The sequence below is a fragment of the Eublepharis macularius genome, chromosome 16 (assembly GCF_028583425.1).
Source record: "Eublepharis macularius isolate TG4126 chromosome 16, MPM_Emac_v1.0, whole genome shotgun sequence".
NCBI classification, from domain to species: domain Eukaryota; kingdom Metazoa; phylum Chordata; class Lepidosauria; order Squamata; family Eublepharidae; genus Eublepharis; species Eublepharis macularius.
Genome location: NC_072805.1, coordinates 2,480,060 through 2,504,866, shown reverse-complemented (window position 1 = coordinate 2,504,866; position 24,807 = coordinate 2,480,060). Strand labels below are relative to the sequence as shown.

At 46.6% G+C, this 24,807-nt stretch overlaps 1 protein-coding gene across 3 annotated transcripts in view; it reads left to right on the top strand.

Annotated features, from left to right (window-relative positions):
* Positions 1 to 24,807, top strand: part of ARFGAP3 (ADP ribosylation factor GTPase activating protein 3) — a 54,321-nt gene continuing 29,514 nt past the window's right edge. Inside the window, exons 1-10 of one of the 3 annotated variants that reach the window (XM_055000311.1) lie at positions 1 to 164; positions 3,492 to 3,610; positions 7,637 to 7,709; positions 8,899 to 9,030; positions 12,341 to 12,421; positions 13,531 to 13,606; positions 14,130 to 14,186; positions 14,968 to 15,012; positions 21,645 to 21,691; positions 22,496 to 22,641. In XM_055000311.1, coding sequence (XP_054856286.1) covers positions 96 to 164; positions 3,492 to 3,610; positions 7,637 to 7,709; positions 8,899 to 9,030; positions 12,341 to 12,421; positions 13,531 to 13,606; positions 14,130 to 14,186; positions 14,968 to 15,012; positions 21,645 to 21,691; positions 22,496 to 22,641 — 845 coding nt within the window. In that variant the 5' untranslated portion in view covers positions 1 to 95. Of the gene's footprint in view, positions 165 to 3,491; positions 3,611 to 7,636; positions 7,710 to 8,898; positions 9,031 to 12,340; positions 12,422 to 13,530; positions 13,607 to 14,126; positions 14,187 to 14,967; positions 15,013 to 21,644; positions 21,692 to 22,495; positions 22,642 to 24,807 lie in introns of all 3 variants that reach the window. The other 2 variants (XM_055000310.1, XM_055000312.1) reach the window with 2 other exon arrangements.

The following is a 24,807-nucleotide window of genomic DNA, read 5'->3' as shown; positions in this document are numbered from 1 at the left end:
CCCGCCCCTCCGTGCCTGTGTGGCGCGTCGCTTCCATTCCGCGGCGGGCTGGCGCTGAGGCTGCGCTTACGGCGGGCGGCGGACGGCGAGGGAGGATGTGGGAGCCCCGCAAGCAGGAGATCGGCGCCATCTTCAAGCGGCTCCGCGCCGTCCCCACCAACAAGGTGACGCGGGGGGGGGGGGGCGGGGAGGGAGGGAGGGGGTCTCCGCGAGGGACACGTCACGCTGCCTGTGGGCGGGGCTCCGCAGGGGGAGGGGGGAGGGACGGAGAGGACCGCCCCGCCCCCCCGGCGCCCGCTGGCCACTCGCGCGCCGCCGCGTCTGCTCCCGGGGGGGGCGTGGCCACGCGTCTGCTCCCGCCCCGAGCGGAGCGGCCGCGGGGTCCTAAGTTGGCCCCCCACCTCCCCGCTTCAGCGCCGAGGCCGGTGGGCGCTCCCGCCTCTGAGGCGCCCGCCCGCGGGGCGGCTTCGCGTGTCCCTGGCCGGGGGGGCTCCGCTGGCGCTCGCCGCCGCCCCTTCGGTTCAAGGCCCCTCTCTGGAAAGGGAAGCGGGAGCCGCCCCCACCCCACCCCCGGATGCCCCGTGTCGCTGCCTCGTCCCCTCCGCCGGGCCGGGCCGGGCCGGGCCGGCCTCCCTTCTGCCTCCGCAGCGGGCAGTGGCCGCGTTTGGGCCGCAGACGGGGCTTCCTCGCCCTCGCCTGCAGGCCGGGTGTTGGACAGCCTTTTCCCAGAGGAGGGAGGCGACCCAGGCCAGTCTTGCCCCCGGGGGGCGTTGCGGGTTTCCAAGCCGGTAGCGGCGCCTCTTTCCCGCTCGTCTTGCCGACTAGCAGGCTGGGAAGTCCCAGTTGGCGACCGGGGGAAGTTCAGCGGCTTCCTCGCCTGCTGGGCAGCCTCTCCCTGGCAGCTCAAACGGCTGTGCAAGGAGCAGCCGGGAACCCGCAGGCCCGGTCCCGGGTGGCTTCGCTGGTGCCTCTTTCTTCCCGGGGGACCGGCAGTGTGGCCCGTACACGGGGCCGTACGAGCTGAAGAGCTGAAGAACGGCCTCGCCGTGTCTTCGAGGCAGTCGAGATGGGGTTTGTGGCCTCCGCACCGGAGGGCTCCCGCCTGCTGGAGAAGCCTGTGGGCCCGGCCGCGGTAGAGTCAGGAGCGGGTCTGAGCCCGGGATTCCCCCGCCGTCTCGCAAGCAGAGGACGCCCCTCCTGGCGGGCGAGTGGGGCTGCTCTGCTCGGGCGGACCCAGCACCGTCCTCAGGCCCTTCAAAGCCAGAAATCCCCTCGGACGCTCCCTCCAGCCCGTGACCGCAGACCGAACCCTTTGAGCCGATACGGGGTAGTGGTTAGTGTGCCAGCGCGGGATTTTGGAGACCCGGACTTGAATCCACACGCTGCCATGCCACGCACACGCTGTCTGTCCTAGGGGAGCAATGATGTTGGTAATCTGCTTTTTGCCCCCATCAGAGAGAAAAGCAGGGTATAAATCGGTACATATGTGAGCAGAAACTAATGATTAATCTAGAAACTGATAGATGTCAACCATGCATTTGCTTGGTGATATCTGTCCCTGTCAGTGTGTGCATTCTATCTGGTCCACTTTTAGTGTAGCTTTAAGTAGTTTCAACAAACTTAGCATCTAGTGATTTTTAAACATTTTGTTCATCAGCTGAGCTCTGAAACCATAACCTCACCTTTTCATGACTGTATCATGTCTACCAACAACTACATTTAAAAACAAAACCATGTATTACTCTATCACTAAAACATTTGCCTACCCACCCACAAAGGAAATACTGGATGTCAAAACAGGCCCAAAGGAAACAGTGGAGTAGTTTCCTGTATGCCAGCTATTCTTGTATATGCCACGGAAATCTTTTTAAAGGTATTCTGTCTCCGCAGAAGAGCTCCAAAACACACTGTTGGGGGTGGCGGCCTTTATTGATCGACAAAGGACCAGGCTTAAGTAGAGGTGATGCATTGCAGATGCAGGGCTTACGTCTAGTAGCTTCCGGTCCAGGGGTAGCTAGGGGGGAGGGTTTGGATGGAAGTGTCAGGCATGGCCACCCTCCAAGTTGATTTGTCCTCTGCTGCTGGTGGGACAAGACATGGGAAAAGTTTGGAAGCAAGTCAGGCATATCTTCAGTATGCCCCATCTTCTAGGTGGCACTTGAAGCAGTGGGTGCTGGGAAAAACATCAGCAGGCCCTGTTGGATGGTGTGTATTCAGCGTGACTGCACCGGCTTTAGGAGGATCCACAAAGAGTCCACACCTTGTTTGTTTAGTAAAGGTGTATAATACACTTTATTTATAGGTGGATATAGAGCAATGTATACAGGTTACAGTCCAGAGAGACAAAGTGCTTCGCCTACACCTGGACTCGAAAGAAGCCCCAACCATACTGTACATAGTAGCTATTTATACATGTAGACACCCAATCAGATGCATGCATGAGTTTAGCTGAGTCATTCACTTCATGGTCTCCTGACTCTTGACTTAACCATCTGACTCTTTGTCACCTGATGTGTCTACCTGTCATACTGATCGTTCTGATCTACAGCCTCTGCACACTGGCTTTTGACACTTAGATATCAACAGGCCCCAGTCTGGGTAACCTATGGATGTCCCTGGATGAAAGCTAATGTCTTTTGCTCCAATTACTCAGGTTTTCTAAATCAAAACTTGTGGTATCTAACAGAGTGATTGTATTATTAATTTTTCTAGCATGCCTTAGACACTTAATAATAATAATAACAACATTAGATTTATATACCGCCCTTCAGGATGACTTAACACCCACTCAGAGCGGTTTACCAAGTATGTCATAATTATCCCCACAACAAAACGCCCTGTGAGGTGGGTGGGGCTGAGAGATCTAGAAGCTGTGACTGACCCAAGGTCCTCCTTCAAGCGGAGGAGTGGGGAATCAAACCCGGCTCTCCAGATTAGAGTCCTGCTGCTCTTAACCACTACACCAAACAGGGTCTCCATGTGAATAAGGCTTGCTTCCAAACAGTCATGCCATGTAAGAAAGATCTCTTTCATCTGTAGTCATCCTCAAAGAGAGGTCAAAAAAGCTATGAAATATACATACAATGTACAGCTCACGCAACCTAGAAAGGTGAAGCAAAGTTAGTTTGGCACGTTAACAGCAAAACACTTCTGGGCACGTATCCAGCCATCTTCAGACTTTGCAGAGTGGAACTTTCCCATTCCCGCCCCGGCCCCACGACCGCAGCCCACTGAAATTTTGTTTCAGGTACCTTATGAGTAGTATAGGGGACAGTGTGGGGAGGGGTCTTCTTTTGGATAGAGAGTCAGCAGAAATTGCTGTCTCCCACAAATGAAAATACCATTCCATCTAAGGAACAGCACAAGTAGGGACATGCTAAGTTATTAATTTCAAGTAGAGAAATTCCCGTTCAAGATGTTTCACTGTAGGAATGAGCATACTGAATGAACCTTAATTTAATTATTTAAGCAAATTGTAATTGTTTTTCTAGGCCTGCTTTGACTGTGGAGCAAAAAACCCAAGCTGGGCAAGCATAACATATGGTGTGTTCCTATGCATTGATTGCTCGGGGACTCATCGATCCCTTGGGGTCCACCTGAGTTTTATTCGGTAAGAAGTCTACGTGTTGTATTGGGGGCAGGGGGACTTTAACCCAGCCGTAGAGGTTCTTTCCATGTATTATTAAAATTGCTTTATAACACACAACTCTTAACTGCAAGAGTTTTGTTGTGCAGTGATGCCAAATATTTGAGAATTTCTATGAAAACATCTATATTATCTATGGTAATTGTGAGACTTCTTCATTCTTCCACCTTAGAGGAAATAAGTTGAAGTTAATGTCCATATCAGTTCTGACAGCCTTCAGTGTCAGTATTGTTCTGTGGAGGGTACCTACACTTGAGAATTTACAATTTGTCTTTGAACTGTGCCGTTCTGCTTAGTAACATCAAATAATCCCAAGAGAAGATGGTTCGGTTCATAGGAGCCATATGACAAAGTCTTTTACCCGTAGTTAACGCTTAGTTATATGAGTAATAAAGGCAGTTTCCCTTCTTGCCTGTACTTGTTGTCCTGCTACTGTGTCTGGTTGGTGTTGAAACACAGAGGTCAGGGTCTCTTTCCCCCTTCGGGTTCAAATTCGTTGATGGGAAGCCACGCTAAGAGCGCCGCCCACTGTTCTGCCTTCTCTTCTCTGCTAAGTGAGCTGCAGCTTTAGGCTGTAATGCCTGGCTTTTTTCTTGCTGCTGCAAAGAAGTACAGAAGAGGGCAACCAAGATGATTAAGAGGTTGGAGCACCTTTCCTGTGAGGAAACTTTTTAGTTTGGAAAAAAGATGACTAAGGGGGGCGTTGTAGAAGTTTATAAAATTATGGACAGGGAAGACAGAGATAACTTTTTCTCCCTCTCCCAAAAATTGTTGATTTGTCGTTGTTACCAGCAATGTAACTTTGTAGTTCACCTTTCCCAGTGAGGCTCGGGGTGTATTCCACCAGCGTAAATAAACACGCTCAATGTCTCGGAGATTCAGTAAATAATACAATAGGGAATAAGTTGCAGAAATTTGAAAACAAGCTGAAATCCAATGCAGAACTGATAACAATACTAAAACAAAGCATAAGCCATTTGACATGACATATTGAACTATGTGGAAACTACTCAGTAGGAACGTACTTATAGCAACCGACAGTACGTAGTAGTATAGTCTACAGTCCTTATCCCTTTATTAGAGCATGTCTCTGAACCATTTCCTTACAGAGCAGCCTTATTGCCTTTTGTTGAAAAAAGCCCTCCTGAATAATTTGATTAGTTTGCAGAAAGCCGGGATAGAGAGAGCTTCTCTGGTTTCTTCAGGCAGGCCGTTCCATAAGGTGGAGAGCATTACAGAGAATGCGTTATATGGGGAGCAGTCGATTTTGCCCGTTTGCAGGGCGGCATCTGCAGAATGCCCTGTTTAGATGAGTAGCATAAGGAGAGGCGGAGCACAGAGAAAAGAGGCAGTCCCATAGAAATGAGGGACCAAGGCCATGAAAGAAAGCCTTTGTGTGTGATAGTCAAAACCTTGAATTGAGCCCAGTAGCTGATGGGTAGCCAACGGAGTGGTTGCAGAGTGGGAGTGAGACGCATGCTCTACCTAGCTTCCAATAATACGTGAGCAGTGTTCTTGAGCAGAACATAATCAATTCTAGGACTGAAATTAGACAACATGGAGCGCATGTGGTACATAGGAGTACATATTTAAAGCAACAGATAATATGTAAGGCAATATAGTGATGAAGTCAATCGTCCCTAACTCATTAGCGAAGCATCTGAGACCCCATCCCTACAATACAGCCCTCCCATTTGAGTAAAAAGCCTTTTTGAACAGTTCGGTTTTACATCGTTTACAAAAAGCCAGGAGAGTGGGGGCTCTTCTGACTTCCTCAGGCAGGTCATTCCACAGGGTAGGGGCCACCACAGAGAAAGCCCTTGTATGGGCTGCTGCTGACTTCACCCGTGCGCAGCCTGGCACCTGCAGGAGACCCTGTTCAGATGAGTGAAGCTGCCATGAAGGAAGATAGGGAGGGAGGCGGTCCCGTAGGTATGCTGGACCAAAGCCATGAAGAACTTTGTATGTAATAACTAATACCTTGAACTGAGCACGGTAAACGATGGGTAGCCAATGGAGCAACTGTAGGATGGGAGTGATATTCATGCTCCTGCTCACTACTGGTAACAGTTGAGCTGCAGCATTTTGCACTAATTGGTGCCTCCTAGTTAACTTAAATGGGAGGCCAATGTATAGAGCATTACAATGGTCAAGCCTTGATGTTACCATAGCATGGATCCAGGTGGCCAGGTCAGCCGTGTCAAGATAAGAAGCCATCTTCCAGGCTAAAGCGAGGCTGTAGAAAGCATTTTTTGCCGCTGCCTTAACTTGTTTTTCTAGTAATAATGCTGGATCCAGTATAACCCCATGGCTCTTAACCGAGTCTGCAAGGGTTAGACGAACTCCATCGAAAGTGGGGAGTACAATGTCCTTCAAGAGCTCTGGCTTCCCCACAAGCATCACTTCAGTCTTGTCTGGGTTCAATTTCAATTTGTTGTTTTTCAACCATTTCACCATGGCTGTCAAGCAGCAATCTAAAATTTCTATTGCATCCTGTGGGGACCTGGATAGCGAGATAATAGAGTTGGGTGTCATCTGTGCATATTGATGACATCCAACTCGGTAGCTGCGAATGAGTTCTAAAGGCTTTACATAGAGGTTGAATAACATGGGAGATAAGATTGCACCCTGCAGAACCCCACAAAATAAGTTTTCATTCTGGAGATAGCTGATCTCCAAAGGCAACCCTTTCAGTCCGCTCCAAGAGAAAGGATTTAAACCAGTCCAGGGCAGATCCTTTGATGCCCACTTCTGTTTCTAAATGCCTCAACAGGATGGCTTGGTCTACTGTATCAAAGGCTGCAGATAGATCCAATAGAAGCAATAAAGAGGCATGGCCTTTGTCTGTATTCAGACGGCGATCATTCACTAATGCTACTAGTGCTGCCTCTGTCCTATACCATGGGTTGAAACCTGACTGGAAGGGGTCCAGAGTGCTAGAGTTATCCAAGAAGGTTTGGAGTTGGTCAGCTACTGCTCAATCACTTTGCCCAGAAAGGGCTGATTAGTGACTGGGTGATAATTGGCCACAAAATTTTTGTCTAGGGATGGTTTTTTAAGTAGCACACAGATAACCTCCTGTTTGAGCTGCCGGGGAAAGCTTCCCTGAGTTAGCGATTGATTTACAGTAGACCTCAGTGCTTCACTTATGTGGTCCTTACTTGATGTTAACAGCCAGGATGGGCAAGGGCCAAATGCACAAGTAGTGGCTTTCATAGATGCCAGGATCCTGTTAAGGTCTGTCATTGTGATTGGTTCAAAGCAGTCTAAACGTAGGCCAGTTGGTGTATTAAGTATTTCTTCTATCTAGTTTGCATTGCAGCTAGCATCTAGGTCAGAGTGTATTTGTGCTATTTTTATCAGCGAAAACCCTAGCAAAGGCCTTGGAGCTAATTGTCTGTTCTTGGGACTGTAAAGGTTCAGATTTAAGGGTTAGGAGGCGTCTGGATATCTTAAACAATTGAGATGGTCTTGAACTAGCCGACACAATAGTTGCCAAAAAAGAACGTCTCTTTGCCGCTTTCATTTCCGCTTCATAGGTCCTCCAGTGGCTTCTGTAGCATATTCTGTCTGCTTCCAGGCAAGTTTTTCACCAGCGCCTTTCTAGACGTCTTCCAACTCTCTCTAAGTCAGCCGGCTCTGTGGTAAACCATGGGCCTGGCGTCCGTCCAAAGGGCCGGAGTGATCGATAAGGAGCAATGGTGTCAATAGCTTCAAGGAGCTTTGCGCCCCACACTCGTACAGCAGCTACCACGGGGCATGTGTCTGGACTTCTAAAATCCCCCGAGGCATTTTGGAATCTAGAAGGGTCCATGTGCAACCTACAAATCTTCTACTTAAAGACTACATTTTCTCAAAATCTTGCCGTTTTAATTTAAATAATCTGTTATTCTCTGAACCAGAACATATACTTCTGTGTACGCAAAAGACATCTTTTAAGTAGAGTTTTGAAAAATCACAGATTAAAATGTTAGTATTTTGTTGTTGCAGATCTACAGAACTGGATTCTAACTGGTCGTGGTTTCAGTTGAGGTGTATGCAAGTTGGCGGAAATGCTAATGCTGTAAGTTTTGCTGAGTCCCTTTTCCTGAAAATCTGAACGTTCTTCTGTAGAAAAAAGAACAAGCTCCGTAAAAGGCAGGAACGTGTATGCCTGAAAGGCGGCGACTGGCACTCGCCGAGGTCCCAGGAGCCGCACCTTCATTCCCCCCCCCCTCCCAAAACCTGCCCTCCCCCCAGGCTCCACCACCAAAATCTCAAGGAATTTCCCACCCTGGAGCTGGCAACCCTGCATAACAGTGAAGAAAAAAGAAGGGGGATGGAAAAACCCAAACTCAGCCCAAAATATTCTGAAGATGTTACAGTGGTCAAGCTGTATAAAATACAATATAATCAAAACAATTATTTATTACACAGTGTACACAATAATAAAATTAAAAAGAAGGGGCCTGAATGTCAGGCTGCATTAAGAGTCAGCGCAAGCTAAACGTAAGCTGTAATATATCCCAAATACAGTTGAAGATCATGTCAAATGAACAACACAAGACCAGCCCCAGGGGCCTTCCTCAGTGGTCAAAAATGCATACTTTTACAAAGAATCATAAAAACAAACCCACACATCCAGAAAGTAGTATATATCAATTCTGGCCAAATGTTGTTATCTGGAAATACAAGCAGATTTTTAAAAACTGTTATGAGAATTACATTAATATGCTGCATTAAAAATATAAGTCATTTAATATACCAACATTCAGACCTGCAGGCCAACCTTGTGTGAAGTTACCAGTATTTCTGGATACGTGTGTCGTCATCCTGTAGCTAAAATCAAATGGAAAGGCGAGAGAAGAGGAAAAAAACGCACACTGCCCATCAAGCACCCAGCCACCGACACCGATCCCATTCACACACAGCAGGTCCAGTCCATTTCTTCATTCAATCCCATAGGTGTCAATGTCTGCAGGTGGTAAATCCAAAACACTTCCCATTTCTGTAGGAGCTCATGTAGGCTCAAAGATCCATATACCAAGTCTGAATGCATTCTGTCGCTCAGAATCATAACTGCTTCGCAGTGTGGCCAGAAGTAAGATAATGGCTGACGAGCGGAGCGCTTCGTTTCTTGAGTCTGATACAGCTCTGATGTTCACAGATTCTAACTTTGACAGGTCTAGTATATGTTAGCTTGCTTTCATTTTGTGTAACAAGCTCTGCCACAGTTTTTAAAAAGCTGAAATGTTTTCTGCTTGTTTTTGTAGTCTGCGTTTTTCCATCAACATGGTTGCGCATCAAATGACGCCAATGCCAAATACAGCAGTCGTGCCGCTCAGCTTTACAGAGAAAAGATTAAATCTCTTGCAACACAAGCAACACAGAAACATGGTACCGATGTAAGTCATCTGCACATGATGTCAATTGACTTTTGTTCCTAGAGTGTTGTGTTTCCACATGGCTTGAAGTTTGTTGGTAACTTATTAATGTATTTTATATACATTTTTTCCATGTTCAAAGCAGTTTACAGATAAATGAAAGAACAAAACTATACCAGAAAAAAACACTGAAAAGCATTCAGTAACATTAAAACTCTGCCAAATGGCAATTGAAAAAAAGTTCATAAACTTTTTCAAAAATGTAGAAGCATAATTGATTTCCTTTCCTGCTCTGGTAAAGACTTCTGGAGAACAGCAACTGATCTTGCCATTCTTCGATGATGAAATGAGGACACCACAAGTCAGGCTTGTTGAGCTGGTGCATGAACTCGTGTGGAGAGAGGTGGTGCCCCAAATATCGGTTCCCTGAACAAGAAACTGTAATTGAGAAGATAGGTTCATTGTCGGTTTTCTGTGCATTCCCACATGGGACTGCGCTTGCACAGGCCTACCAACCGGAGGATTTGTAGCTAATTTTTTACCACTATAGGGCACTCGACGTCTCCCAGGGTGCAGATGCGGCTGTTTTCCTGCCGAAACAGCCTCTACCCGGGAGGCGTGGCACCCTCTGCCTCCAGTTCCTCTTTTGCTGCCGCTGAGAGAGGTTTGGTAGCTGGTGCTGTTTCTTCGTGAGTTTTCTTCAGCCTTTACATAGGAAGAAGAAATGGAGTTAGGAATCATGGCTGATAAAGCTTTATTCAAACGTCGCTCAAATTGCAACTATAAGGTGGCGAAAACGGATGGGCATCCACTTTGCCTTCTTTCTTTGGGTGAGGGACATAAGGATCAGGTTTGCAAGATATGCCAGGCTTTCACCCTGAAGGCGAGGGCAGAGAGGTCCTCCCGTTTAAAAGCGCCCCTCTGGAAGAAAACCATGGCCGTAGAAAGCCCAAAGCCTAAGGCCGCGGAAGCCCCATCCAGAAGTTCTGCAGGACAGTTGGATCTGAACCCGTCCCAGCCGTCTCAAATCAGAGCCTCCTCCTGCTTAGATCCGAACACCATCAGTCGGGTCAGCCCGACTTGGGTTGGAACCAAGATCGCGCGCATGCTCAGATCCACAGGCGGTTCGGAGCCATCGTTTGAAGTCGGCAGGCTCGACTCATTTAACGCCCTCGATGCCCACTCCGGCACAGGCTCAAGCCTCGACCCCTGCGTCGGATTGAATCACCTCGGAACCGCCGAGGAAGAAGAAGGCTAAGACTAAGCACTGCTCTAGTAAAACTTTGAGCAGGGTGACACCGATGCAGAACTGACAGCCTTTGGATCCGGGGGCTGTACAACCTCCGAGAACCCCCTCGCCAAGGTACAGGTCATCCTCCGTGACATTCTCGATGGAGGAAGGAGAGATCTGGAGGGACAGGTCGTGTGGACGACACAGTCACCACTCTCATTCTGAATGAGGCTATTCCACGGGGCTCTCCTCGAGATTCTACCCAGACATAGACCTTAGGGAGCTTTTTTATGCAGCGTCTGTGTTCTGCAGATCCTTCTATGAACCATCAAGGCGACCCCACTCTATTCCGAAGTCTGCTATGACCGATTAACTCCGAGATGTGGAACCTGACTGTTCGGAGGATGAGACAGGGGACCCTTCAGATCTGTCCCCTGACGAGAACTTGGGGGATTCTGGAGAGAATTCTCCTACTGAGGACTTCAGGCCCTATACTGAATTGCTCCAGTGTATGGCCAAGGCACTGGAGATTGACTTTACATCTCTGGACCCCAAACCTAAGGACAAGATCCTGCGCTACCTGTACTCGGGATCTGGGGCCAATGTAACCTTCCCTGTGATTGAGGGATTCGTGGACCTCATCAGCTCCCTGTGTGAGAAGCCTGCCTCTAACCCACGATTGGCTAAGAAGGTAGAGGCACTTTATAAAACAAAGGATGATTCGTATCCTTTCCTTTTGGTGCATCCCCCTCCTTTGTCATTGGTGACTGAGAAGATGCAGTCTCGCCAAGACAAGGATCGCACTCCGTGCCTTCAGACAAGGAGGGGAGGTAGCTGGATGCTATTGGGAGGAAGATATACGCATCGGCTGCCCTGGCCATCAAAGTACCTATCTACACTACAGTGACGGCAGCCTACCATATCTTCCTGTGTGGAAAGGCGGCAGCCTTCCATGACAGGCTTCCCAAAGATCAAAAACCACTGGCCAAGGTAATAAGGGAGGAAGCCTTGCAGCTAGCGAGGCACCAAATGAATGCTGGCCGGAACACGGCTGACACAGCAGCTAGGGCACTGACCTCAGCAATTGTCCTCCGAAGACACGCCTGGCTTCGGTCTATGGCATTGCCGATTGACACCAGGAATAAGGTGGAGGACCTCCCTTTCGAGGGAAAGTCCCTGTTTTCGGAGAAGACCGATGAATACCTTTTGCAGAAAAGAAAGGATAGGTTGACAGCCAGGTCCTACGGTGTCCTCCCACCGATGCAGCAGAGCTCAGGGAAACCCCAATATAGGCAGCAGCCTTACTACAGAGGCAAGTCCTATCGTTACCATCCTTATGCGGCTTACACGTCACCACAAAATCGTCCTTACCAAGCGAGTCACGGGGGCTCTTCCAAGAGAAAGCAAGGGCCTGGTGGGGCTCCCAGCCCCAACCCGCCAAGGATCAGCAGCAGAATGTGCCGAAGCAGTCCTGACTCAATCGGGACTCTGAGCCAGTTTTTGGGGACAGGCTGAAAGCTTATTACACAGCCTGGTCCCTCATTACTACTGATGTTTGGGTTCTTAGCATTATTGAGAATGGTTATAAAATTGAGTTCTTTTACTTACCATGTCTGCATCTTCCTGGTAAATCACCATCTGACGCACGGCCGGAACTGTTGGCCAAGTTAGAGACGCTCCTTAAGAAAGGGGCTGTCCTGCAGGTCTCTGATGAACGGGACCGTTTAGGCTTCTATTCGAACTTCTTTCTGGTGGAAAAGAAAGATGGAGGTTTCAGACCCATCCTAGATTTGAGACAATTAAGTGAGTTTATCGAGGTGCAGAAAGTTAGGATGGCCACGTTAAGTGTGGTGTTGACCCTACTGCCCCCGAATGTGTGGTTCGCAGTGATGGATCTGAAGGACATGTCCTTCCACATTGCCGCCCCTCCCTCCCTCCCCCAGGAGGGATCTGCGTTTTGTGGGGGGGGGGCGTGGTGGGTTGTATCAGGAAGGGAGAGGCTGGAAAAATCTGTTCTATCCAACCCAGTGTTGATTATAACTAAAACAATAATGTAGCAATGAGGGAGCATCATGGGATGACATGCTGTGTCTGTTTTAGTTGTGGCTAAACAGCTGTGGAGCCCCTCTGTCACCTCAAGAAAAAGAAGAGGACTTCTTTGCATCACACGTTTCTCCTCAGGTATGGAATAAGTTGCGTTTTCATTCTGTATAGAAATGTGAAGGCCCAGAAAAACAGACAGATCTGGGGAGAAAGGTTTTTTTTATTCTGTTTTATTTTTCAATTTTCCTGAGAGAAAAATTGGGAAATTTGGGGGGAACTGGAAAAAAACCTTGTATGAAGTATTTTCTTTTAGAATCAGTGAGTGCTTCTTAAGGCAAGGCTTTTCATACTCTTAAATGTGTCACTTGAAAAAATCTGAAGAAGTTTTTCAATTTTTTCCAAAGAAAAATTGAGAAATTTTGGGGAACACTGAAAACCCTCAAGTTTTTATTTTGTTTTATATTTGCTTTTGGAATAAAGGCAAGCTTTCCTCAAAACATGTGGTGTGAAAATTTTCATATGAGCCATTCTACAGTTTTAGATAATCATAAAATCATAAGGTTGAAAGGGATGTCCAGGGTTACCTAGTGCAACCCCCTGCACAATGCAGGAAATTCACAACCCCCCCTCCCCCCGGACTGCCCCAGTGACCCCGCCCCTGGCTCCATGCCAACGAAACAGCCGATAAGCCTCAGAGGCCAAGTCTATCACCCATAAGACATAAGTGAGTCAGTGTTTCCAGAGACCAGGTCTACTGCTTAATAGAAAATATTGCCCCATTATTGCCTATGGGTGGATCATCTCCCTCTCTTTCTTGCTTGGTTCTTGACCCCTGAAACCAAAATACTCCAAAAATTCTGGGAGATAAATTATCATTATTCCATGGATTTGGGAGTGTTTTGGGTCATTTTGGATATCCCAAAGCCAACCTGAATTAGCTAATTTCTGGTTTATCTTCAGCCTGGGTATATCGGAGTGCATACTCCTAGTAACAAACGCTTCTGTTTATTTCATAGCTGAGACCTAATCTTTTCTAATTTCTTCTATTCTGATGGATGATCTTTGTATTTTCTTATAGGTTTATTAAAAAGGACATAGTTATAAGGGTTTCATTATCTAACGCATGTGAATAACCCAACTAAACTAATCAGTGTCACGAATATGGAGATTTTCCCATGCAACAATTCTGATTTGCATTGCTTTGGGTATATTCTAAAATTGGTACTGTTTGGTTTCCTTTTTTGCAGGTTATTAGTACCCAGTGGACATCATTCCAACCAGAGTCAGTTAATCTAAATCAGAGTTCTTCAGAAATCAAAGGAGGTAAATGTTGTTTTTCTATTTCTAATACCTCTAATACCTTTATTATGCAGGAAGATTGATTGATTGATTTTTAAGGGCACATTTCATCCAAAGTTAAGATTTTTAGGTCCTTCTTAATGATTTTTTTAAAATGGACTAAGGAGCAGGGGAGGAAGCTGCTTTAACGTGTCTTTCCAAAGCAGTCTATTAACGGGTCCACCCCAAAGCAGCTGGGGTGGTGGCGGCCAAGTGGCAGCGCGTCCCAGCTTCAGTCCCCAGCATCTCCAGTGGAAATGACCAGGCAGTGGTGACGTGACAGACCTCAGCCTGAGACCCTGGAGAGCCGTTGCCGGTCTGAGTGGACGGGGTTGGCCTTGGTGGACCAAGGGTCTGATTCAGCATAAGGCAGCTTCATGTCAGGGGGGCTATTTAAAATCTTTTGGGGGGATTTGCAGGCTCAGGGAAGTACCTCTGTAGCAAAAAGTTCTCCATAATCATTTTTAAAAATGTTCTTTTGTTCTCAATGTTCTTGTATTTCCAGAAGAATCTGAACATGGACCAAGTGTTGATAGTCTTAGTGTGTCTCCACAAGCTTCATTAGGTAACCAATCCACAGCAAAAATAGAATGTGTATTTCTTTAACAACAGAGTGGCTCAAAACAGAGAGTGCAAACTGTGCTTTGTATGCTGGATTTGCAGTTCAGTCCTGAGGAGGGGCATCCCACTCCACAGAGTAGCTAGATTTGCTGGTGGCAAACCTTAAAGAAAAATGGGGGAGCCCTGTTTGCGATGGATGTTGCGCTGATGCGGCTGTGTACTGCTGCATGTTAACTACATAGATTTTCCCAGACATAGGTGACTTTGTAATGTGTCGTGGGTTTTGGACGTCCTGGCTATAATTTCTGGTCCCAGTGAAACAATACATTCTTTCGAGCATTGCAGGACTGGCAGAGTCTCCATCACATAGTGTAGGTCTAGTTCCTGGATCACTTCTGAGTACTAGTGCAAACTCAGCCAGATATGCTCACCAGCCCTGTGACTGTTGGACTTCAGTGCTTACACTTGTTTGCTGATGTCTTATGTAGTCTGGTGCAGGCCTCCTGGAGCTCTACCAGTTCAGAATGCAAACAAGAGGATTATATGCCTGATCACTCCCCCACAGAAAAACACTCCACAGCAAACCAATACATCAGACAATTTGGTACTAGTTTTCTAAAGTTGTGGATTTTGTGACATAAGAGGAAGACACACAGTTTTCCTCTCTAGCACTCTGAAGGTCTGTTGGGTCAAGTAGCAATTATCTACTATAAATTTAGTTGTTTATTTAAAATATCGATCTTTTTAGTAAGTGATGTATGCTTGTTTTTTATGTCTTATTTTAGCCAACTTGGAGAACGTAAATGCTTCAGGCACCGCACCTAGCAAAGGTGACTGTGGACGTTTTAGATATCTTGTTTGGCTGCTTCAGTTTCCACATTTAGTACATCTGTGGAATAGAGCACTACAGCGGTTTTCATAATTTGCAGTATTATTTTAAGCAAATGCATCTTTTACTAACAGAATTTCAACTCTTAAGGAAATTTTGGTATACATTTAATTCTATATTTCCTTAAACTATCCAAAGAACTATAATGGCAACCTCCCTCCCTCCCTCCCTCCCTTCCTTCCTTTCCTTCTTGAGACAGAGTGTGATCCTTCCCTTGAGACCCTCCAATACATCCAACAAACAGATTTCAGCTCTGACTAGTTGGTTTATGTTCCTAGTTTTGGTCTTCTGGCCCAAGGAAGTGATCAGAGATAACTGGCCAACCTGTATTTGTCAGGGCACTCTATGTCAGCCCTAGGTATTTAAATTGAAAAAAAAAACTATATAAACATACAAAATAATCTGGATGCATCTCCACATAACAAACAATATTTACATGTTTCATAATTACACATTTAATCATGAACAAAATATACCTGTTTCATATAAATCATTGTCATCAATAAAGAAAGAAATACTTATGTAGACATAAATCACTAAAGGGAAAAAACTAAATATGTTCCAAGACTCCTTTCATAATTTTTATTCTGGATTACTTTGGCTCCAGAGCTGTACATAGGGAACCCATCTTTGGATAAACTTTGGGGTGGGATCTAATATTTCCTCTCTTACGTCATTTGTCAATTGTTAATGTTCCATCAGCACCATATGGCAACCTTTTTACAAACATTTTTTTTTGCCCTGGACTCACCTGCTGCTTTCACATCTGTACTACTGACAGCAATAATTAAAATTCTTTACTAAATAAGCATGTTCACTTTTAACAGCTTTAGCTGGGTCTCCCAGGAGAAATATCTCTTACAGTGCAATCCTAAGGAGGGGGCGAAAGTGCTTAGGAAGTCATCTTGGAGTTATGCTTGTGTATCTGGCCTCTCCGCTGTTGTGACCCCAGTTGCGACAGCACAGCACCCAAGTGCCGCTGTGCCTGGGTTCCCACCTGCACTCAGCCTCTGTAGCCAAGCATGGGTGGATCTGCAGTGTAACCCTTTGTACTGGCGGGCCAAAGGGCATGGCAGAGGGCAGGGAGCAATTTATTTGGCTCCCTAAGCTGTTTTAGGCCCAGGAACGCCCCCCACAGAAAGTTACATCACTAAAAAAAAGGTGGTGTAGCTCATAGGCGCCCAAGTTACAGGGAAAGCTGTTCATCTACGGTCTTCAATGCAGTCCCACATTGAGACGGCGCTTGCACAGGCCAGCCATCGGAGCAGGATTCTCAAGCTACAGGACTCAAAAGAGGGGGTGATTCCCCCACAAACCGCTCTGTGCCAGCTTTTCCCGCCGAAACAGTCACATGGTGAAGAGGCCACCCCCCCCCTTTTCCCTCAGTTCATTTTCTGCCGCCGCAAGGAGCAGACGCATTTCTCAATGAGACTTCGTTTTTTCTTCTGTAATTGAATTGTTAGATGTCCGTTTCTCCGAGCCTGGCAGCGAAGAAATCTGCCCTGGCAGAGTGAGCTAAACAGTCGGACCTGGGAGCCCTTAATGACCCATCGACACTGTCTACCACCCAGCCATCAGTTCCGAGGGATTGGAACCGGCCCCGATCTCAGTCCCGGGATACTACAATCTCAGCCCATTCCAGGGCCAGTATGATCCAACTGGATGAGGATGTCTCGCCGCCAGCATGCGAGCGATTGAAGTCCCCGGTGCCGGTTGGTTCAGAAGCAGCGGCCTCGAAGCCACATAAATGCAAGGATAAGAGCAAGCATAAGTCTCACAAGTGAGCGGCTTTCCCGGCTCTGACGCCACTACCTGATTCACCTAGACAAGCTTGTTCCCCAGCATCCAAACAGAGATCAAGTTCAGCTTCGAGGGCTTCGACTGATGGTTCCGACGGGTCTAAGCGTCGGAGGCGACAGTCCAGTTCTGAGGACAGATTTCAATACCAGAGGCCACCTTGGTATCCACCCTATCCTATGCCGGGGTATCCGTAGGACTGGGATTTTCCCCCTTCCTACCCGTTTCCTGGAGCGCCCAGGTCTACCCAAAGCAGGTCGCAGGACTTGGATCTGATGTGATACCCTAGGGCTTGACCTTCCACGTTGAGGTGGAGTTTGGAGTTGCAATCGGGTGGAACCTCTCGGATCCAGATGGAGCCCCAGCTTCACATCGGAACCGCCCCCTGAAGATGTGTTGAAGGAGTTTGAGAGGAGGTCCCCGGCTATTGACTTCAAGTTGTAAGCAGAACAGATGATGCATATGGCTAAATCGTTGGAGATCGATGTATCAGCTCCTCAGCCAAAATTTAGGGACTGTATCCTGAAGCATATTTACTCTGACACCCCAGAAGTAGTAGCTTTCCCTATGATAGAGGGCTTCGGTGAGATTATGGACGAATTGCAACAAAACCTGTGTCCATTCCAGCTACAGCGAAGAAAGAAGAAGCCCTCTATAAAATCAAGATGGACAAATGTCCCTATCTCTTTGTACACCCTACAGCATCCTCCATGATAGTGGAGGAATTACAAGCACGCCCGATACAGGGTGGCCTTGCTACACCAGCTGACAAGGAAGGCCGTAAGCTGGATACTGTTGGCAGGAAATGTTACTCTGATTCTGCCCTCACGATCAAATGGCCAATTTTTTGGCTATCATGGCAGACCAGACCAGCTGTATATTAATAGCTGCTTTCTGGCCTCGTCAGCCATGGTTTCCTTCTCTCAAGAGGATGGTCAAGGGAAATTACATGCATCTTCCGGCAGTTTCGGATTTGCTGTGCTTTGGCAAGACGTGGCACCACGACCTGAGCAGACTGCATCTGACAGCGTGGTTCATAAGACACTGAACTCTCAGTTTTCAGAGGAGGAAGCGAACATTATTTTGAATGCGTGAAAGCCTTCTACTAGAAGTTCCTATGCTTTCAAGTGGAACAGGTTTATTTTATGGACAGAATCACAAGGGATTGCCCCTGAGACATGCCCATTGTCTAACATTTTTGATTATCTGGTCTCCTTACATAAGGATGGCCTTGCCTCCTCCTCTATTAAGGTACATTTAGCAGCTATGTCTGCTTTTCACAAGGATGTGGATAACAGGACAGTTTTCTCCCATTACCACTCTAAGTTGTTTCTTAAGGGTTTATACAGTTTGTACCCTGCCACAGCGGTCCTTATCACTGGTATTATCCAGCCGTATGCTAAAACCTTTCGAGTCCCTCTGGCATTGCTATCGGCTAAAGTGGCCTTCCTGTTGGCAATTACCTCGGCTAGGAGAGTAAGCGAGCGGCAGGCACTGCAGGTAGGACCCCCCCCCTTTTCTGCAGGTCTTCCCAAATAAAGTGGTTATGTGGTCCAGCCTGCAGCTTTTGCCTAAGGTGGTTTCCAAATTCCATGTCTCACAGTGTTTGTCCTTAACAGTGTTTTTCCCTAACCCTTCCCTAACATTTTGCAAGAGTCTAGCATTCTTTGTTTGCTATTCAGGTCAGAATAAGGATAAGGCAGCATCAGCCCAGACTATTTCTAGATGGGTAGTTACGGCAATAAGGCTCAATTATAAGGCAGCACAGGTCCCTTGCCCATTTACTTTAAAAGCGCATTCAACAAGAGGACCGGCAACATCAGCAGCTTTCCTGCGTGGTGTACCTTTGGGAGATATCTGCAAGGCTGCAACTTGGTCCTTGGAAGAGACGTTCGTCAGGCACTATGCAATATATGTCAACGCCAGAAAGGAGATGGCAGTAGGACAGGCAGTCCTTCGACCGCAGTTTGCCTGAGAGCATCACCCCACCTCCTTGGTAAGTAGCTTGTGAATCTCCCAATGTGGGACTTCACTGAAGACCGTAGATGAAAACAAAGTTGCACTTACTTGTAACTTCCGTCCATCTAGGTCTTCGTGCAGGAACACCTTCCCTCCCTCCGGCCCCGCTGTGTGCTCTCTGGTGTTTGTGTGGTTGAGAGCTTGTGGCAGCACAGGAGAACTGAGGGAAAAGGGGGGGTGGCCTCTTCACCCCGTGACTGTTTCAGTGGGAAAAGCCAGCCTGGAGACGTCTGTGGAGGAATCACTCCCCCCCTTTTTAGTCCTGAATCTTGAGAATCCTGCTCCGATGGCTGGCCTGCTCAAGCGCAGTCCCAATGTATTCCTTCACGAAGGCCTAGATGAACAGAAGTTACGGCTAAGTGCAACTTTGTTTTCCTCACCACCATGCTCAGCCCTGCCCAAACAACGCAGAGGAGTATGGAATGGTGACTAGAGCCATGACCAATCCACTTGTGCCCCTGTGACGGCTGAGCCCCTTCTACAGCACGCAGTCACAGACTCTCCAATCTATATAACTTCCGGGCAGGATGCGCTTGAACCCAGGTAAGCAGGGACGTGGCCAGAGGCTCTGCCCAAGAGCCCTCTGCTGTGGGGACTTAAAGCATGAGGTGGGAGAGAGTGCACATGGTGGCAGGGCAAGAATGCACAGGGGGAACTGGCTGCCCTGGCTTGCTCGTCTCCCCTCACAGGTGGGACAGAACCTCCCCCCAAATGCTGGCCTCTGTGGTTGAGGCTGGCTGGGAGCTGGGAGGAACCCGTACCCTCAAGACACTATGGCTCATGCCTGCCAAAGAGGCAGTTGCCCAGGGAGCCACACTGAATATAGCTGTCTTGGATGGGGAGGATGCTAGCAGCCCATGTCAGAACTCCATTCATACTCCTTTGGCTACACTCCCCCTTTGGCCAGAGGTGAGGGCATGGCCACAGATTGAGGTGACTTGGTGCTTGCTCTTGTAACTCCCCTGCAATGGCAGCTATGCAGCCAGATGGGGGCCAGCATGGCCTTCTCTTTGGAGAAGTGTACATACTCTGTGCACTCAGGAATCTGTGGATTGCCTTTGCCTGCTAATCATGGAGCTGTCAACGGCAGCCACCCTGCCATTGGGGGCCATTGCCAGGGTGTTGGAGAGTGCGTGGTCTCCTGGCCAGGCCTCACCGTGCCTGGCTGTGCCTCACCCACCAGCACTGCATGCTCCTCAAAGTCTTTAGGGAGGGAACATCTACATTTTAGGTGCAAGTCATCACAGCGTCTTTAAATTAGGAACATCTAAAGTTCATTAAAAAAAAAACCCAAGCTTTGCGTTGTCTTCTATTTATTTATTTATTTATTTATCTTATTTGACTTATATCCTTCCCTCTCCACGAATGGGCTCAGGGTGGCTCACATCATTATTAAAACACAATAAATTAATATTCAACTTTAAAAACAGATTTAAAAACTTATATTAAAATACTCCGGCGCCATTAGACATAGGATACTTTGGATACTAATAAAGGACCTGCATAAGTCACAGCTGTGGGTACTTTTGCTTATTTATTTTAATTACTTTCTCCCCATTGGGGGCCCAAAACTGCTTGCATAGTTCTCCTCTCCTCCATTTATCTTCCCAACAACCCTCTGAGGTAGGCAAAGTGAGTGAGAATGACTGACCCCCAAGTGATCTTTCCTGGCAGAGTATGAACTTGAACCCAAGTCTCCCAGATGTCTGTCTGTCACTCTAACCACTGTACCCCACAGGCTTATATTATTTGTAGGTGAAAATCTATACATATAAGTTTGTTTATATATTTTTGTTATGATTAATTTAAAAAGCAAGCTTTCCTTAATTAACAGCATCAGATTTTCAAATACCCCAAACCAGTATCTTTTTAAACTGGCAGCAAAAGGAGAAGTAACACACACAATAATCGCGTCTTTTGGATATTGTTGATACTTCCAGTGCAAAGCCTCAGAATTCTAAAATGCACACAATACAGGGGAGTCTCTAACTGGCGGTATCGGAATCCGGAAATGTGTGTTGAGGTCAGCCATGTTCGCCTCTGAGTTTCTGTGTCCAGAGTAGCAAATTCATTACAGTTCAGAGCATCTCAGTTCCAAGAGTGCCCATGCAGTTGGCACAAGCTTGTTAATTAGGCACTCCCAAGTCCCTATGCAAAACCATCACAATTGGCACACACACAAGGAAAGCAAAGTCATCCTAGTTAGCAGCAACCGGGGCCCACTATAGGAAAGGAGAATTTTTTTGTTCTTAAAATCCAAAGAAAGATATGTCCTCCAAGCAGCTAATTAATAAATATAGATGCTAATTAGTAAATGTAGATCATTTTTAATTTCCCTAACCATTTTTATTAGCCCAAAATTTGCCCTGAACAGAATTGGTAAAAAAACTTTATTAAAATGACAAGTTTAGTTTCCAAGTTTGCACCTGTATTTTTTTCACAAAACCAGTTTGTACATTTAACCCATGGAAAACTCAGCACATCTACTGCATCTTCAGTGGGGAAAAGTGATTTTTTAGCATTGTCTCATTTTTACTTTCCTACTTCCTGTGAATATGACAGTTTATGGAAATTTTGGAAAGAAAACTTAATTCTGTTTCATATTCCTATCTTTCTTAGTGAGATTGCTGTATTTCATGTAAGCAAAGTAAAAGGTCAAACTTCTGATACTTTAATTTTGGTTCTGCAGATATTGCAGTTATAATGTTTGTTGCAGTACTAACTTTAGCATAATAGAATGTATATTTATCTTTGCAGAAATTAGCTCCATGATAAAGAAGAAACCAAATCAAATAAAAAAGGGGGTAGGTACTAAAACTGCCTTGTGCTCTGTGTTTAGTTTTGCCTATGTCTATATTAGGATACGTGTTTGGATATTTTATTTGAAGTGTGTGCATTCTAAACAATGTATTTTATCTTGCTCTGTGTTCTGATTTTATTATGTATAGCTGGTCTAATGACCGTTACAATAAATACGACTACTATTAATTACTCCATGAGTGGGTTTAGAATTGGCCCTTCATACATTGTTCTGAGCGGCTTGATAAAAATCCAGAACAAATTCTGAGTCTTTGATCCCAGAGATGCTCCCGCTGATCGGCCAGGGTGACACGTGTATAGCCTTCCCAAATACCTAACTGGTAAAATCCCAGGTTTTTAAAAAGCTAGGTCAGTATGTATGGCCCAGGTGGTGGATATATGCCGATCCCTGATCCAGCTAGACCCGAAACGTAGAAGCCTGCTTTCGTGTGCTCATTATATAAGTAGTCCAGAAATCCTTCCTCCAAAGGGGGTAACCCAAGTTTGGATGTCTTTGGTTATATGAAGCAAGAAAGGTAGGAGCAGTTTGGAGTAAAGAGAGGGGGGAGCAAACAGAATTGCCCTGCGTGCGCCTGGTGGCCAAGCCCTCCTCTGCCTGTGATACCTGAACTGGGCCTCCGTGCTTCCTTCCCTTTCCCATCATTTGAAGAACTTTCTCCATTTTGCTTTAAATGACTGACCATCTACATTTCACCAACCTTGCATACCTGCGTTTTATTTTATTTTGATTTCCATTTTTTATTAAATTACTGGTTGGCATAAGGGTAAAACCGTTTTTTTTTTCTTAGTTTGGGGCCAAGAAAGGTGGTTTAAGGGCCCAGAAAATGAGCAGCAGGAGTTTTAATGAGATTGAAAAGCAAGCACAAGCAGTGGATAAAATGAAAGAACGAGAAGAGGCAAATACCAGCAGCAGAAGTGAAAGAGAGGAGTCGCTGTAAGTATAGTTCATTTGGCATCTGTAATAGGGTTTTTTTTTAAGCAGTATATGAGTAGGGTGGTTGAAAGTGAGCTGAAAACGCTTTGTCTCGAGGGGTTTTTTGCGGGCTGTGCTGGGCTTGAGGACTGCTCAGCCCCTGATCTGTGGGCAGGATGCGGGGGGTGGGGTGGGGGGGCGCTTGCTGCTTTTATGGTCCAATGCTTCTTTCAAAACTGAAATAAAAATCCACTGAGAAAAGAACTGGAATAAATTATCACCTGCCCTCAGAGGCAGTCTTTGTCAGAGGTGCAGATATATTCCCATAGAGAAAAAATTCCCTCAAACAACATATACTCAGATAACTCTACTATACCAAAAACTATATACATTGATTAAATAACATACATAAAAAGTTTTGTATTTCTGAAGCAAATAAAGCAGGGGGGAGTATCCTAACATTGGCTCCACTGTGGTAGATGAAAATAGAGGAGTAAAACATGTCTTTCCAGTTCAAAACTGTTTCTGAGGAGAGAAAATCATAGTCCAGAAGGTTCAGAAGAACTCATTACTCTGTAGGTTTAAAGCCCATCAGTGCACAGAGACCGTGAAGAACTACTTTTTTTCCACAGTAGATCCCAAAACTGCCAGAAAATGCCATGGATCTCCTTGGGCCTGACACGTGGGAAATGTCCACCTGAGCTGCACTCTTTGGGGGCAGAGTGCGTGCTCTGCTACTTTGTCCTTTTATGACATTGTCACCTGCACATTAGTAAACAATCCCTAAACTAACAGTTGCTTACAGTTTTCTTTCTGTACACAGAAGAATACCTTGAACATAAAATAATCCCAGAATTTGATTGATTCTTGCCATTTGGGAAAAATTCCACTCTGCCCTTTTTTTAGCAGAACGCATACAGATGTGGCTCTATAGTTTTGTCCTTTTAGGGTACGGTCACCTTTTATGATAGTAAGCTACGTCTCCAGGTACAGCCACTTACAGTTTTCTCTCTGTAAACCGAAAAAAAACTTGGTACAGAAAACTCATACACTTTACATTGTTCGCTAGGTTTTCAAAGGGCTCAAAACTGTGCCATCCAGGTAAAATAGATCTGACACCTCCTGATATCTAACTCTGGGAAATGCTTTCCTCACCTCAAGTTACTCAGCTTTTCCATTTATATAGAAATTGAATCAAAGGATAGATACACTTACAGTGAAATCGTAAGCAGAGTTACTCCAGTCTAAGCCCATGGTAATCTTCTTACGATTTCAGCGTTAGGTATTTTCCAAGCCATCTTCCAGTGCAGCGCAGCTGTGTAATCGCCTCCTGGCATATATTGGGACTCCACACGTTCAGGCCAGCCACGGAAATTTCCAGAGCTTTCTAGAAGACTAGGAGTGCCACTCCTTCCTTTAGCTACCCAAAATATCACATGATCAGGAGGAGGGGCACTATTCCCTCTCTTTGCCGCCATGCAGAGAGGATCTCCATTGCTATTCTCCGCTTTTTCCTCACCTCATCCTTGAGGCTGAAGAGAATGATTTCTTTTAAAAGTTTTTAACCCTCAGTAGACATTCCAGTGAAGAATAAAACTACATTTAAAGAAGAAAAGTCTTTCCCATCATCATTATGGCTCAAGAGAAGCTTCTTCACGATGCTGGAAAGTGCCAGCCTGATGAAAGGCACCTGCCCCCTCGGCTCCGAGGGCAGAAGCCTGGAAATGTGGCCCGACAGAGCCCTCAGTTCCGAGGCCCTTTCCCAGAGGCTTTGCCTGCACACCTGCCTGAACAAAGGCCCCTTCCCTCCTTGGCTGTGTCGGCCGGCTCTGAGGGGAGGCCCCTGGAGGGGGAGTGTAACAGAGCTCTTGGTTCCCAGGCGGGAGAGGCTTTTATTCTAAAGGCTTCGCCTGCTTCCTGCCTGAATAATGCCCCTCCACTCCCTTGGCTGTGTGGGCTCTGAGGGAAGGAAGGCACCTGGAGGCGTAACTTAAGGGAGGCCTGTGATCTGAGGCTGAGCGGCTCTTCCCCGAGGCCTTTGGAGATGCCCCCGCCTGCCCCAAGGAATTCCCCCTCCTCCAAGACTGTCCTTGGTTCCAAGCTGTGGTCCCTTGAGGCAGCAGTTAAGACAGCTAACACAGGGATATGGCAGCCTCGAAACCATCGGTATAATGATTGGGGCTCCTC